At 43.3% G+C, this 15,142-nt stretch overlaps 1 protein-coding gene across 5 annotated transcripts in view; it reads left to right on the forward strand.

The window, feature by feature from the left end:
• The window catches only part of TEAD1 (TEA domain transcription factor 1), a 265,236-nt gene that overhangs the window by 178,532 nt on the left and 71,562 nt on the right, over positions 1-15,142 (forward strand). For 4 of the 5 annotated variants that reach the window (XM_070473393.1, XM_070473394.1, XM_070473395.1 and 1 more), the window contains 3 exons: positions 8,445-8,509; positions 10,889-10,951; positions 11,041-11,103. In XM_070473393.1, coding sequence (XP_070329494.1) covers positions 8,445-8,509; positions 10,889-10,951; positions 11,041-11,103 — 191 coding nt within the window. The remainder of the gene's footprint in view (positions 1-8,444; positions 8,510-10,888; positions 10,952-11,040; positions 11,104-15,142) is intronic. The other variant, XM_020893265.2, reaches the window with a different exon arrangement.

Consider the following 15,142-nt stretch of genomic DNA (forward strand, 5'->3'; position numbering starts at 1 on the left):
ACAGACTCCCGGGTTTTAGCAGGATAGGGTCACTAAACATGTTCTGTAGACCTCTCCTTCACTGCTGACACTTGTTTCCTGCAGTGTACTCTACATTTGTGCTTTTTGGCTGTTGACTTTTATATGCCAAGATTCTTTTTCCTTTAATATGGGCCTCAGGTCACACAGAGGGGTCTATGGCTGGAAAGTATTTTAACTCTGTCTCGTGGAATCTTGCCTAAGAATTGATTGATTGTTCAGTCGCTCAGTCATGTCTAACTCTTTGCAACCCCATGAATGGCAGCACGCCAGGCTTCCCTGTCCTTCACCATTTCCCAGAGCTTGCTCAAACTCAGGTCCATTGAGCCAGTGATGCCATTCAACCATCTCATCCTCTGTCATCCCCTTCTCTGCTGCCCTCAATCTTTCCCAGCATCAGGATCTTTTCAGATGAGTCAAACTTCGCATCAGGTGGCCAAAGTATTGGAGCTTCAGTTTCAGCATCAGTCCTTCCAATGAACACCCAGGACTGATCTCCTTTAGGATGGACTGGTTTGATCTCCTTGCAGTCCAAGGGACTCTCAAGAGTCTTCTCCAACACCACAGTTCAAAAGCATCAATTCTTCAGCATTTAGCCTTTTTTATGGCCCAACTCTCAACATCCATACATGACTACAGGAAAAACCGTAGCTTTGACTATATGGATCTTTGTCAGCAAAGTAATATCTCTGCTTTTTAATACACTGTCTAGGTTTGTCATAGTTTTTCTTCCAAGGAGCAAGTGTCTTTTAATTTCGTGGCTGCAGTCACCATCTGCAGTGCTTTTGGAGCCCAAAATAAATAGTTTCTCACTGTTTCCATTATTTCCCCATCTATTTGCCTTGAAGTGATGGGACCGGATGCCATGATCTTAGTTATTTGAATGCTGAGTTTCTACACTTGATCTTAGCCAAAAGGCCGAGAAGCGATGAATGTTGAGTTTCAAGCGAGTTTTTTCACTCCCCTCAAGAGGTTCTTTAGTTCCTCCTCGCTTTCAGCCATAAGGGTGGTATTCTCTGCATATCTGAGGTTGTTAGATATTGCTAACAATATTGCTAGAGGTTGCTATTTCACCCAGCAATTTTTATTCCAACTTGTGCTTCGTGAAAGTGAAAGTCGCTCATTCATGTCCAACTGGGTGGACTATACAGTCCATGGAATTCTCCAGGCCATGCAGTCTGGCATTTTGAATAATGTACTCTGCATATAAGTTAAATAAGCAGGGTGACAATATACAGTCTTGATGTACTCCTTTACCAATTTGGAACCAGTCTTGTTCCATGTCTAGTTCTAAGTGTTGTTTCCTGACCTGCATACAGGTTTCTCATGAGTCAGGTCAGGTGGTCTGGTATTCCCATCTCTTTAAGAATTTTCCACAGTTTGTTGTGATCCACACAAAGGCTTTAGCATAGTCAATGAAGCAGAAGTAGATGTTTTTCTGGAATTCTGTTGCTTTTTCTGTGATCCAGTGGATGTTGTCAGTTTGATCTCTGGTTCCTCTGCCTTTCTAAATCCAGCTTGAACATCTGGAAGTTCTCAGTTCACATACTATTGAAGCCTGGCTTGGAGAATCTTGAGCATTACTTTGCTGACATGTGAAATGAGTACAGTTGTGCGGTATTTTGAACATTCTTTGGCATTACCCTTGATTGGGACTAGAATGAAAACTGACGTTTTCCAGTCCTTTGGCCATTGCTGAATTTTCCATATTTGCTGGCATACTGAGTGCAGCACTTTCACCGCATCATCTTTTAGTATTTGAAATAGCTTAGCTGGAATTTCATCACCTCCACTAGTTTTGTTCTCAGCGATGCTTCCTAAGGCCCACTTGACTTCGCACTCCACAGTATCTGGCTCTAGTTGAGTGATCACACCATCATGGTTATCTGAGTCATTAAGATCTTTTTGTATAGTTCTTCTGTGTATTTTTGCCACCTCTTCTTAATATATTTTGCTTCTATTAGGTCCATACTGCTTCTGTCCTTTACTGTGCCCATCTTTGCATGAAATGTTCCCTTGGTATCCCCAATTTTCTTGACGAGATCTCTAGTCTTTCCCATTCAATTGTTTTCCTCTGTTTCTTTGCATTGTTCAGTTAGGAAGCCTTTCTTATCTCTCCTTGCCCAAGATAGTCCTTTGTCAATCGCTGCCTCATTGGGCATTGCGGCCTTGTGGTGTCATCACTTTGTAGAAGCCATCTTTCTTTGCTTCTTCCCACTAGGTCATCTTTTTCTACTTTCTGCTGATAATTCAGTGTCAAACTGGATTATAGGGACATAGGAGCCTTTTATGCTCCTAGTGACAATTCATTCCATAAATATTGAGCTGCCTGGGATGTGGAGGCAGAAGAAAAGATGGATGCCATTGGGCTTGTTTGTTTGGTTTTGGTGCTTTCACCTTATGGGATTTTAGTTCCCTGAGCAGGTGTCAAACCTGGGCCCTTGGCCACGAGGGTGGGGAGTCCTAACCACTGTGCCTCTGGGGAATTCCCTCCCTGGTTCTTGTTCTCAGGGACTTTATGATCTGGTTGGAGCCATGGCATGTGCCGAAATGATCGAATAGAGGGCAGGGGGCAAAAAGGTTGTAATGGACAAGGAGATGCAGGCTGTGAAAGAAATTGTGTAGTCGGGTACAGAGCTCAGACATCTCGGGGTGTTAACAAGAAGCAGTCTTACAGTGCCCTTGGACCGAGTTAGGGTTTGTGAGAGGGTGCAGAAGATGTGATGGCTACAACCATAACACTGGTGCCTGTGTGATACAGCTTTGCTGTAGCAATCAGAAGCTTGAGTGTTCTTTCTGATTCTCATTCTTTCAACATGGGAAAAACGTGTGGGGTTTCCTCCCTTGCCCTCCCAGCAAAGAGTGGGCCAAATGGTACCTTAGTGCAAGCCTCTTCCCCAGACCAGGATATGTGTCTGCCTTCAGACTGGCCGCAGCCAGGAAAGAGGAGGTTCCATTTATTGCTTCTTTCTTTGTGGCTCCCTGACTCCATTCAATTACAAAGTGGCTCTTACACTGTTAAGGCCGAGTGTTTCTGGGCTACAATTTCTAGCCACAGACCCTGCATTTGCTGTCCTCAAACATGACCTTGAGGCCACATCCCATTACACACAAGCCCACAACAACGTTAACCAGCTTTCTCTCTGGGTAAGACGGCACAGACTCCATGCCTTTCTGCTGGCACCTCTGTCTCTATTGCCCCTTTAGCAGAAAATTTCATGGCAATCTAGGAGGCTAGAGAAGCAATGATGGCCTCACTTTCAACTGTGTTATGTTATTTAGGAGAAAGGAAAAAGGAAATAAAAACTAGATTGCAGCGCCTGGTGAGTATCACAGTACAAAGCGACAGGTCAGGCTGTATTTGTTCTTGCTGCTGCCTCTTGCCTGTGGGAAAAGCAAGGGCGACTGCAACCGCAGCATCTCAGGTTTAAAGCTGTGCTAGAGTGTGCGTGTCTAAGACACTGCTACAGAAGAGCTGTCGTACAGTGACACCTAGTGGTGAAGTGTGACATTGCCACTCAGCTCTATAAGCTATTACAGGCATTTACAGAGAAGGGCTTCCCTGGCGGATCACTGGTAAAGAATCTGCCTGCATTGCAGGAGAGCCGGGAAGATCCCCTGAAGGAGGGCATGGCAACCTACTCTAGTACTCTTGCCTAGAGAATCCAGAGGAGCCTGGCAGGCTGCTGTCCATAGCGTAGCTCAGGGTTGGACATGACTGAAGCAAGTAAGCAGCCACAGCATCAAGAAGAAGGAAGTGAGTTGTGGATACCGTGAATGTAGAATCTGGAGATTTCTGGACTCAGAAAGACAGAGTGCGCAGTGGTCAGGGGGGCTTGAGGATCAGCATGCCTGGTTTTTAAGCCGCAGTTTCCTCTGTATATTTTTTAAATGCTGCTTCCTCTGTCTAAAAAGATCTTCGGCCTACCCCCTCCATTCTACCTGTCAAAATCAGGCTTATCACTGTAGTTAATGATAATGCACACTGAAGGATGTAGGGAGGTTATCACGCCTGCCATTTATTTTGAAACGCAGCAACAACAGAAAACAGTAAGTTGGCTCAGTGGATGGACAGAGGAATGGACAGATGGAGTGACATGTTATAAAGCAAATGTAGAAAAAGTGAATGGTAGGGTCTTGAGTCGTGGGTGTATATAGTGTTCACTGTGAAACTGTCTCTGGAAGATTTCTGTATGTTGGAAATTTTTCATAATAAAATGTTGGAGAAAAGGGCTTCCCTGGTGGCTGAGACAGTAAGGAATCTGCCTGCAATGCAGGAGACTGGAGATTGATCCCTGGGTCGAGAAGATCTCCTGGAGAAGGGAATGGCTTACCCACTTCAGTATTCTTGCTGGGATAATTCCATGGACAGAGGCGCCTGGGGGGTTATACAGTCAATGGGGTGCTGGAGAAAGTATAATCTGTCTTTAAAAGCTAGCTTCTATTCCAGTACTTTGGGAAAGACTTTCTAGATTGATGGAATTATTTATGACTGATGACCCACGTGTGTTGCTAGAGGCATTGTCGGTGGCTGTCTGACTGGTAGAGCTGATCTCCTCGATCTTAGCCTGTGTTTTGGGCAGTGAACTCCTTGTGAAGAGCAGACTAGGCTGTCTTTAAATATTGGATACATCAGACAGGCATCATGTAAGGCACAAAGGAGAAATGGTTCTCGGAGTTTCCTGTCCTTGGTTGGAGAATTCTGTACCTCAGTTGTCGTGTGTGTGTGTACTCAACGTCTCACTCTTTGTGACCCCATCGTGGACTACAGTCCATGGGATTTTCCAAGCAAGAATACGGAGCAGGTTGCAGTTTCCTACTCCTGGGGATCTTCCCGACTGAGGTAGATCGAGGGTTCGGACCTGTTTCTCTTGGGTCTCCTGCATTGCATGCACATTTTCCACCACTGCACCGCCTGGGAATCCCTCTGTTCCTTAGTACCGTGAGTCAAATCTAGGGCTTTGAATGGTGTGGATCCACACCATTTGGAGGGTCATGCTCTAGAAATATAAATAGGGCTCAGAATATCCTATGAAGGTTGCTAACAAGAATTCATTCAGAACCAGGCACCCAGAAAGAGACTCCAAAATCATTTGGAATGACATACTTGTTTCCTTAAAGAGTAAGCATATTATAATTCTGGGAAGATTTAGAATGTAAAATTTTTAATATAATCAATACCATAGTGTGTATATTTTTATTTTAAGGATTTGTGCATATGAGTTCTTCAGTATGCATGTTTAAAATAATTTGGCTCACATAACAGGTTAGTCTGTATTTCCAAATTAAAATGTGCAATGAAGTAATTGACTTAGACTTGATTTTGGGAAGGGTTGAAGTCTTAACTAGATTTGTAAGCAATGTTGGCACACTCAAGAGAATTTATTAGGTTTCTAAGAGTTGTTTAAGGGAAGGTTTTGTAAGTTAAACAGTTCTAATATTTAAAAAATTAAATTAATTATAGATTAAGTACATAGTTTAAATGTTTGAAGGAGTTTAACTAGGTTTGTAAAATGGACCAAACATTAATCCAGTGGCCCTTTGAAAGTGGTTATAAAAATTATAGGCTATGTAAGTCGAATTGAAAATGTAAAGATAAACTAGGACATTTTTAAAAAATAACTAAACAGATGAAATAAACATATTTAAGGCCAAGTAAACCTGACTAATGTTTCTCTGCACAAAACCACCCTTACCATCATTTTTAAAAAAAAAGCTCACATAAAATAAAGTGACTAACGCTGCTCTTTGAGTTCACGGTAGATGCTTGGTATTAGTGGAATTTGAATTTATAATTTGAATCAGCAATATTCCTTTTGGTGAGGAAAGAAGAAACACATAGCAACCTCAAGGTAATTACTCTTCTTGGCTTGAAACATGGTTTGAAAGAACATAGAATTTTGCAAGGGGATCTTGCTCATGTAAAGAACGGGGACATGAGAGTCGTGACAGACTGTCGTCATGCTCAGCACATAGTAGAGGCTCAGTGGGGGCCTCTTGTAGTAGTGATTTTTAGAAGCACTTTAATCAAAGTATGAGTTGCCATTGTTTATGCCACTGCATAAACCACAGGGTGTACAGTCAAACGTGGCTATCCTGGGTACTGATCTCATCCATTCAACCAAATGCCATAAGAAATTAAAAACTGGAGATATAAGTTATAGGCCACTTGGATCAAGCTATTCTGTCTGCTTTCAGAGAAAATAAGCAAGTCTGGGGCCAGGAGGCGTTTTTGCCATCTGGACAAGGTTCAGATGAAATTGCATGTAGTTCAGAGCCCTAGATTTATTTCATCCCAGCCACTCAGCCCTGAACAGGGTGCACAGTGAGGCCCGAGCTGGAGGATGCTTGGCCCCTCTGCAGACATTGCCATTTAGGTCTGACTTCTGGTAATTAGGCACTCCTAGCTGGACTCTGCTGTCAGCCAGCCTTTGAGACAAATTGCAAAATCTGTACAGCCATCTGAGAGATGGAGAAGTAGACCCAATGACACTACAGGGGATATTGGTAGTTCTCAAAAGTTGAAAGAGAATGCTTTGAGAAGCAATCCTCAGAACTGAATTTAGAGGTCCTTTTCCTGTGGTTAAAGAGTAAGTTCAGTCAGTCACAGAATCAGGATTGACAACTCGAAGGTGGAAATGATAGGCTTCATCTAACAAAAATGAACTGCAGTAGAAATAAATGTAATGTTTTGTATTTGGATCTGAAAATCCCAACTATTCATGAAAAGACTGGGAACAGAGCTAGGGATATATCTGAGAAGTAGCTCATATGAAAAAGACCTTGGAATTAATTGACTTCAGTTGACAGTTAATTGTAATCTCCCCACATCTAGTGTGGTGCTGGGCTGCATCAACAAAGATGGAATATTTAGGACCAGGCAGATGCCTATAGTTCTGGGCTCCAGGCTGTGGAAGGAAACGACAAGGATGGTCACAGGATGGAGGTGGGAGTGTTCCAAAGTTTGCCACAGATAACAAAGGAACAGGAAAGGTTTAGCTTGGATAAAGCGGTGCTGGAGGACGTTAAAGCTGTCAAAAATTTCTGTGCATTAGGATCTAACCTTCTTGTTAAGAGAAACAAAAGAATCCCGGGGTGGGGATGGTGGGGGGTGGTGGGGGGTGAAAGTTACAGGAAACCTCAAATAAGACTTTATCTTTCAATATGTTTTAAGGTAGAACGGGCTTTTTCCTTCATTCTAGAAGTGCTGGCTTCTGTAAGGACTCAGACTTTTAGGGGTGGGAAAGGGTGGCTCAGAAGTACTTTGCAGTCCCAAGATTCCACGATTCCTTTGCCTTCCAGCAGTGACTGTGTTCTGCACGCTCCTAACACAGGCAGGTGGAGAACAGAGCCATAATTATAGGAATGTTCTAGGCAGCAATGGGAGAGGTTTTCTGAATTATTAGGCAAGATTCCCATCAAGACACTCTCACCAGAGCATTCAGTTCTTTTCTCTGCTGGGGAGGTCTGAGGCATGCAGTTCTTCCCTTTCACCAGAGGCTGTGTTAGTGTCTCATTTTTGCTTTCTGTGTGCCCAGCAGTGCGCCATGTGCTGGGAAGACAAAAACTCTTGCTGCCTTCAGCTGTGCAGTATGTGGAGAGTGAGACGGTACACACAAATTAGGACACTAGCTACACTGTTAGGCTTAAAGTGACAGTTTGGACCCATGTGTCCTGTATGAGTGCATTTTTATTTCATGTAGTATTTGTAATACATTTCCCCACTTGGCTTTGGGGATTTATTTTCCCATTTATATTATAGTTCAGGTCATCTGTTTGAGATTTCTCAGTGTCTTGGTGCAGTAGGGACAGGAGGCATTTGTTTATACTTTAAGGCACTTTCCCCCGAAAGTTATGAAGGATGGAAAAGATTGAGTCATTTTTTTCCTCCCCACTGACAGTTTTGTGTATAGTTTATTACTGATTCAGTGACTGCCTTTGGGGGCTATCTGCCTTCATACTGTAACTGCTTTTCCTTCTGTTTCTGTGGTCATAGCAGTTCATCCTCTCACGGCTATAGTGACACTAACTGGAGTTAACTATGAGTAGAAACCTGGGTGAGAAGGAATAGATATGAAAAATAAAACCAGAACGGAAGCTGGTCTGTGTGCTTCCACACTAATCCTTGTATTTGTTTCCACAAGTGACCATCCCTTTAGGGACAAGCATGCAAAAAACAAAAGGCGCATTTTTAACTGCTGATTGTAGTTCATGATTAAATTCCCTTCTTCCTAATTTCCCTTAGTAAATATTTTCTGCAAAAAGTATACTTTTTATTTTTCTAGCATTAATAAACTTACAGATACAACTTAAAAATTCTTGATTCCGAATTCTGGTCTCAGCATTCAGAGGCTTTTTACACCTCACCCCGGCCCCACGCACACACCAAAGTAACCTACTTTATTGTAAACTCTTCTTTCTTTCAGGTAGGAATGAATTGATAGCCAGATACATCAAACTCAGGACAGGGAAGACAAGGACCAGAAAACAGGTAAAATAACCGACCTGGAAGTTGTGCATGTCAGCGAATGGCCCACGGAGGCATTTTGGCTGCAGTGGCTGTCTGTGCTTTGGCTCCTAGGAGCCCCCAACTGGAGTTCCCTGTAAGGACGTCAGTGTTGTAGGTGTTTGAAATTGGCTCCGTTTTTGCTGTTCCTCATTTCAGTGACCTTTTATTCCATGGTCTCTGGAGTTCCTTCTATACACATATGGAAAAGTTTCACTGCTAAGGACAGTGTATGAACTGCTCCTGTATACTAAATCTTCAATTTTCTTTCCCAAACTGTGCCTCTGCAAACACTGTAAACGCTGCAGGTGCAGATACACTTTGCAAGTCATGAAATTTTGAGATTTTGCGCATTGTAAAATCCTGGAACAATTACATATTAGTCATCATTTCACTGCAAAAGTAACACTAGCAGCCGTGAGCATTGGCCAGAACATGAGGCTGAATGATGTGCGTCCAGGGAACTGTTGCTCCTTAAGCTATGGCTTTTTGTCAGTAGCTGCTGTGACTGAAATGAAGTTACAACTTAAATACCTTTGTGCAGCGCTGGGTCAGGAATTTTCCTCTGCCCTCCCATCAGGGCTGTGGCGCTCTTCATTCCTTGTGATGTAAAGCAGCCCAAACCTCTGACCCAGTTCAGAACTGGAATGGATGAGAAATTAACGTTTAATGAAAAGCAGAAAAAGAAAGAAATGGAAAAGGGGGAGGGAAATCAAACCAAGCTCATGGGTGAGTTCTTAACGAGAAAAAAAAGAAATATTTATAATATGTGTTTCGGTGTTGACTATGCTACCTGATTTGGCATGAATTTTAAAAACTTATAATCAAACCAAAAGGCGAGCTCAGTTGTGCGCTTGTGAAACCCTGAGCAGCAGATTCCAGTCCTCTGCTTGGGTGATGAGTTGTTTTTCTGAGCGTTTATGACGGGGAGAGCTTTCCCCAGGAATGCCCCGGTGCCCCCGCCGGGAGCCCACTGCTGAGTCAGCGCAGAGACAGGTGGCCTCCCGCCAGTGCTCTGAGGCAGGGCATTGTCTGTTCGGTGAATGCCTCCCCCTCTGTGGCCCACAGCAAGCCAGTGGATCACATCAAAACAAAATTCGGATGAAAGCAGGAGCCGGATGGAGAGGTGAAGAGGATGGGGGAGTTCCTGCTTCTCCGTACTTAAAAGAAAAAAAAAATGCAAAAGCAAATAGAAAGAAAAAATTGATAATTGACACCGGAAAACAAAGTTAGAGATAAGCGGATCAATTATTATCATAAAGCCTGTTTTTACGGTCATTAGAGTGTTTGAAATCAAGTAATGGCCTCACAGTCCGAGTCTCTGAACTTCTAAATGGAAGCTTCTAAATTTCTGAAACAGACAAATCTAATTCCCAACATACTGAAAGTCCTGGACCTGGGCTGTCTGCTGATCTGTGAGCTCTGGTCATGTGCCCAACCCCTTCAGTGAGGGGAGGCTTCTAAATTTAACCAAGTCCAGCTGAAAGAGATGCAAATTTGTTTACCCAGTGGAATCATTGTGTTTCAGAAGCCCGGCTTGGCTCGGTTTCCACACCCCGGCATCCTGGGGATGTTTTTAGGCAGCAGTTGGTGATACCTCTCCAATGTGAATTTGTTGTTCAGCAAATCCGTGTGGTTTTTCAACCCAGATTTTTAACAGGATGGCTGGCTGGCTGTATTCACACTTTTCGCTTTGTAATAATATGCAAATCCACTTGGCGCCCAGTCAATACCCAAAAGAGTGGAAGGATTAAAGATATTTATAAGGGCAAAAAAAAAAAAAAAAGCTCTGCTAACTGGGTCTTTCCATTTCTCTTTGAGATCTAATTTACATGTCAGTATTATTTTAACATTTGCTACAGAATCCAGAGCTCTTAATGAGATCAGAATACAACTGACAGCTTCAGCTTTTTGATTCTGCAGAATGTGCTAATTTATGGATAGTCTCTTCTAAATTGAGAAAAAGGGATTTTCCCTCCTGATACTGAGAAGCTATAAATATTTTCATTTACCTCTACCCCCACCTTTTAAATTTTATAAAGAAAACAACCCCACTCTCCCCCTCTCATCTCGTGGCCCGCAATTTCTCCTGGGTGAGAAAACTAATATTAGCTTCAACTTTCATCCTGAATCCAGTCACTGCAGTGATGACCCAGTCTGAAAAGCTTAGAGCAGCGCTGGGGGCTTGGTGTCTGGCTGGGACTGTGTATTCCTAACTGCAGAGCTTTGTTGAGATGCAAATAACCTCCCCCCCCCACCCCCCTCCCCAAAACCCTCCCAAGGAGTAGCGATTTTATATTTGATTTCCTTTTTTTGTTTTGTTTTGTTTTGTTTTGTTTCCCCTCATAAACCCGAACAATGTAGGTGTCTAGTCATATACAGGTCTTAGCAAGAAAGAAAGTTCGAGAAATTCAAGCCGCCATTAAGGTACGTCTGGCTTGCCCAGTTGTAGGGGGCTTTTCATCTCCATGGTTACAGGCTTTTCCTTTGTTTTCCTCCCTTCCCCTACCCTGCAGGTGTCTAGTCACATTCAGGTTCTTGCCAGAAGGAAATCTCGTGATTTTCATTCCAAGCTAAAGGTATGCGCTTTCCTGCTTTTTGGCTTGTGGTTGCTATGCATCTCACTTCCTGTTTTCCATGGTGACTGGTGAATGCCTGGTGCTGGGATTCTGGTAACCTAGTTTCCTCGCATGTGAGAGCTGTTTACATTTCTTTGTGTCTAATCTCTCTGTTTCTGTACTAGCCTCACATTAAGCTCAGAGTGTGTGGTGTGTCTGTGCGTGTGCGTGTGCGTGTGTGTGTGTGTCCCTCTAATAACACTGCAAACGCAGCAGAGAGCTAGTTTTGATAACTTTTCAGCACAGAAACATTGTTTTTTTTCAGTCTTCAAATACCTACCAAGAAGCACTGAGCTAAGAGGGAAAAAAAAGTTGAAGAGATGTAAAGTTGGTGTAGAAATTATAAATGAATCATTTCCAAGAGATCATCATGAAATTACTTTTTGAAATATTTAGAAATTTTAAATTTGTGTTTTTGATGTATTTTCAATACTTATGAAAAATACATCTTCTTCATGGAATTTTTTTATGTGTTCTTCCAACAGAGAATATTTTCTGCTAGATTTCTTCCACATTTCTTAATAATATTTTTTAAGTGTGTGGCTTTGTTAATTAAAATAGAAATTTGAGGTGAGGTCTTAAAAAACAAAAGATAGATCTTAGAGATGAGAAAGCTTTTGATCAAATCCATGTTTGCAATTCTGTTTATACTTGAATTTAATTTTTTTTTTGTACATGTGCCTCATTTCCTAGTCTTTTAAAATATATTTCATAGCAAAAACAGAGGCATGCACAATTTTAGAAATGCAAGTTCTCCTTGTTTTCTCCCTTTCCAAAGTTTGCAGTAAAGTACACAGGACTCTTTTTTCCCCCCTAATGCCCTGTTTTAGAAATGCAAAGGGATTACAGTTTGCATGGAGGAACTTTATAATAAAAATGAATCCATAACCCATATTGTTGTCTTTTTACCATGCCTGTTTTTGGTTCTCTTTTGATTTTCCCCCCCATATATTAAGTAAATTTGTACGTTTGTTCTAAGCTAAAGAACAAAGTGTAATTTCACAGCCCTAAGTGGTGAACGCCAGGACTCTCCCAAGGTCCTCCAACTTTTTAAATGCAAACAAGGCTGGCTGTGGAATAGGACTAGTGACCAGGAAGGCGCATTTGGTGTGCCCTCTGCAGTGGGCAGCATGCTGGCTCGCTCGCACGTGTGGCTGATGGTGGCTGGCTTTTAGCTGCACTGGCTGAGCAGTTGGAAGACTAAAATAACTTTATAGCTCCTGCTTTTTAACCAAAGGTGCAGTCCTTTCTATGTGGATGCAACTACCCCAGTGTTTGCTCAAGTTCTCACTCTGTTTCTAGTTTCCCTAACGGATTAATGATGTACAAAGAAGTTTATAGACATCAACTTTATGTTTCCATCTGCAATGTTTTAAATTGCTGTTTCTGCACTGTGTGGTTTCTGTATGCTCACCAGGGCACACAGCCCTAGACCGAAAGCCCTGTAAATGGTGGATAAAGCTCTCCCGGTCAGAGGGGATCCCTATGGGATTCCACAAGCACTCTTTTTCTCTCTTGGGGACTTTACAAATCTTCCTCAGTGGAAACAGTTTTGCTGTTACCTTATGTGTATACATACATACCAACACACAGTTGTATTTGTGTTTGTTCTTTAAAAAAAAAAAAATGACCTCTCCCCACTTTTGGCCAGCACCGGACCGTTTCCTCTGGAGCAGGCACGAGGGGGCGGCAGAAACAGAGGCATTGGGGTAGCCAGGGGCTCGGCATTTCAGCTCCAAGAACCACCTCCATCTTCTTACAGTTCCTCTCCTTCCTGCCTACCTCATTATTCTGGGAAAAACGGAGCCCTTTGTTCTTCCCATCAGCTAATACCAGTTGAGTGTTCCAGGCATGGCGCTCATCATGGTGGGCAGCTAACAACCAACCCTCTATTCATAGAGCTGGCCGTGGAAATGGGAATGTGAAATACAGGGCACTGTAGGGTAAGTGTTAGCAGAGAGAGCCAAAGTGAAACGTGCAGGGAATCCTAGGGCCGAGTTGCATGGACCATGTCTGCTGAGTCTGGGGATGGAAGAAGGAGTTAGTGCAGCGCAAAGCCTCGCGTGTTCTCTCACATTAGCTCACTACAAAGTGAGTTCCGTTCTTCAGATTTTGAGCATTACTATTGAGGAAACCACGTCTCCAAAGGTTCAGTTAACTCACCAAAAGCCACTCAGTGTAGGAATAGGCCAAGTCACAATTTGAACGCAAATCTTTCTGGATTCTGAGCCACTGTTTTTTCAGACGGGGTTTCATCTGGCAGATGCTAAAGTGGTTTTTAAGCAACAAGCTCCATGCCAGTGTATGGGGTAGACAACCTGTTACCACCCCTCATGCCCCTTGGAGCTGGGCAGACAGCCCCTGCTTCCCATAATCACTCAGCCTCCACATTTTAGACGTAAGATGATTTTTAAACTTTGAGCCGTCGGTGAAAACAGTGTGGGCTTAATTTGGGATTGATGCTGCGCTGATAATCAGTAAGACAGGGGCGAGATGCGTTCCTTGCTGCAGAGCTGCTGCATCCCCACTCGGAGGGAGTCAGGACAGCCAAGGAGAATAAGGCTGCCTGTCACCTGCCTGCCTTGATGCTGCTGCCTTCATCTCCCATGGGCATTTTATGCTAAAGATGCTCTCCTTCATCTTCCTAACCAGCCCTTCCTGGGAAGTGGGCTCAGCCCCATGAGCCTGGTAGGAGAGATACATCTCCCCACTCGATCTGCACTTCCTTGTTCAGCTCTGGAGTCTAATAGCCACGGGAGGCAGGGATGAGCATCCTCACCAAGTTCCTGGTGGGGTCAGGCTGATAGCCTCTGTCTTCTTGGCCTCCCATATAAACTCACTGCTGAAAGTTGAAGTCATCCCAATAGACAAAAAGGAGAGCTTCTGAGCAGGGGTGGGGATGGCAGGAAATATCCAGACCCACAAGAGGGGCCTTGCTTTGTCTGAAGTGATGTGACCAGGCTTCCTGGAGGAGGTGGCTGTTGCCTGACCATCTCAGGACCTGTCCTTGCTGCGCCTGCCCTGCCAGGCCCCTCCCCATTTCTCCACATGCTCAGCAGTCAAAGGATTTCTGTTCTCTGGGATGGACAGGCCTGTGGCCCTCCTGTGAAGACTGTAGTTGAGTTTCATTTCTGTCCTCCCTCGGAGCTTGAAAAAGCAGTTTACTCAGAGCCAGGGCCCCGCGTATGGCTTCCGGGGTCTCCTGCCTGTGAGCCTGTCTTGGCTTTCCTCCGAAGGGTGCGGGAGAATTCTTTAGGCTAATGGTTTTCTAGCCTTTTTAAAGTAGCAAAATTCACATTTCAAATTGAAATCTTACTTGAAAATTTCAATATATGAAAATGTAAAAGCTGTTTTAACTAAAACTCTCACTCTCTCATCCTTAGCAGCGGCCTCTTTGGCTGGTTCTGTTGAATAAGGTCTGAAAACCCACTGCTTTAGACAGAAGGTAAAGGAAAGGGCCATCCCTTTCAGCCATTCCTCTGACTGTCTTTATATAGGACAGCTTCTGAAAGCCCACATTTTCTGAGTCCCATAGCCTATTCTGCCATATTCTTCTGAAGGAAACAGGCTGGAGAGAGAGTGGTTATTCTCATGTCAGTCACAAATGAGTCATTCTAGCTACAGAAATCACACTCCTGAAAATCTGTTAGGATGAGTTTCAGAGGTTGGCTTTAGGTTTTGCTAAGTGCAGTGTTTCTCAAAGTGCTTGTTTGTGAGCCAGATCACCCCCCAAATGTGTGGACTTTAATTTTTGCTTTTAAAAAAAAAATGGTTTTAGTAAAAGTTTAAGATTTCCATGTAGATTTGAACTTTAAAAGCACAGAAATTATTACTCCGTGCAGTTCAGTAACTGTTCCATTAAGAACCTATGTGTTCTAGACCCTTTAGTAGATATTGGGCCTGAAAAGTTGAATAAGCAGAGTTTCTATTCCCGAAGAACATTCGTCTTTTCTGTTATTTTTGGCCACATTTGGGGAAACTACAAGATTCCCAGTGGATT

Source organism: Odocoileus virginianus, chromosome 10, assembly GCF_023699985.2.
Source record: "Odocoileus virginianus isolate 20LAN1187 ecotype Illinois chromosome 10, Ovbor_1.2, whole genome shotgun sequence".
NCBI classification, from domain to species: domain Eukaryota; kingdom Metazoa; phylum Chordata; class Mammalia; order Artiodactyla; family Cervidae; genus Odocoileus; species Odocoileus virginianus.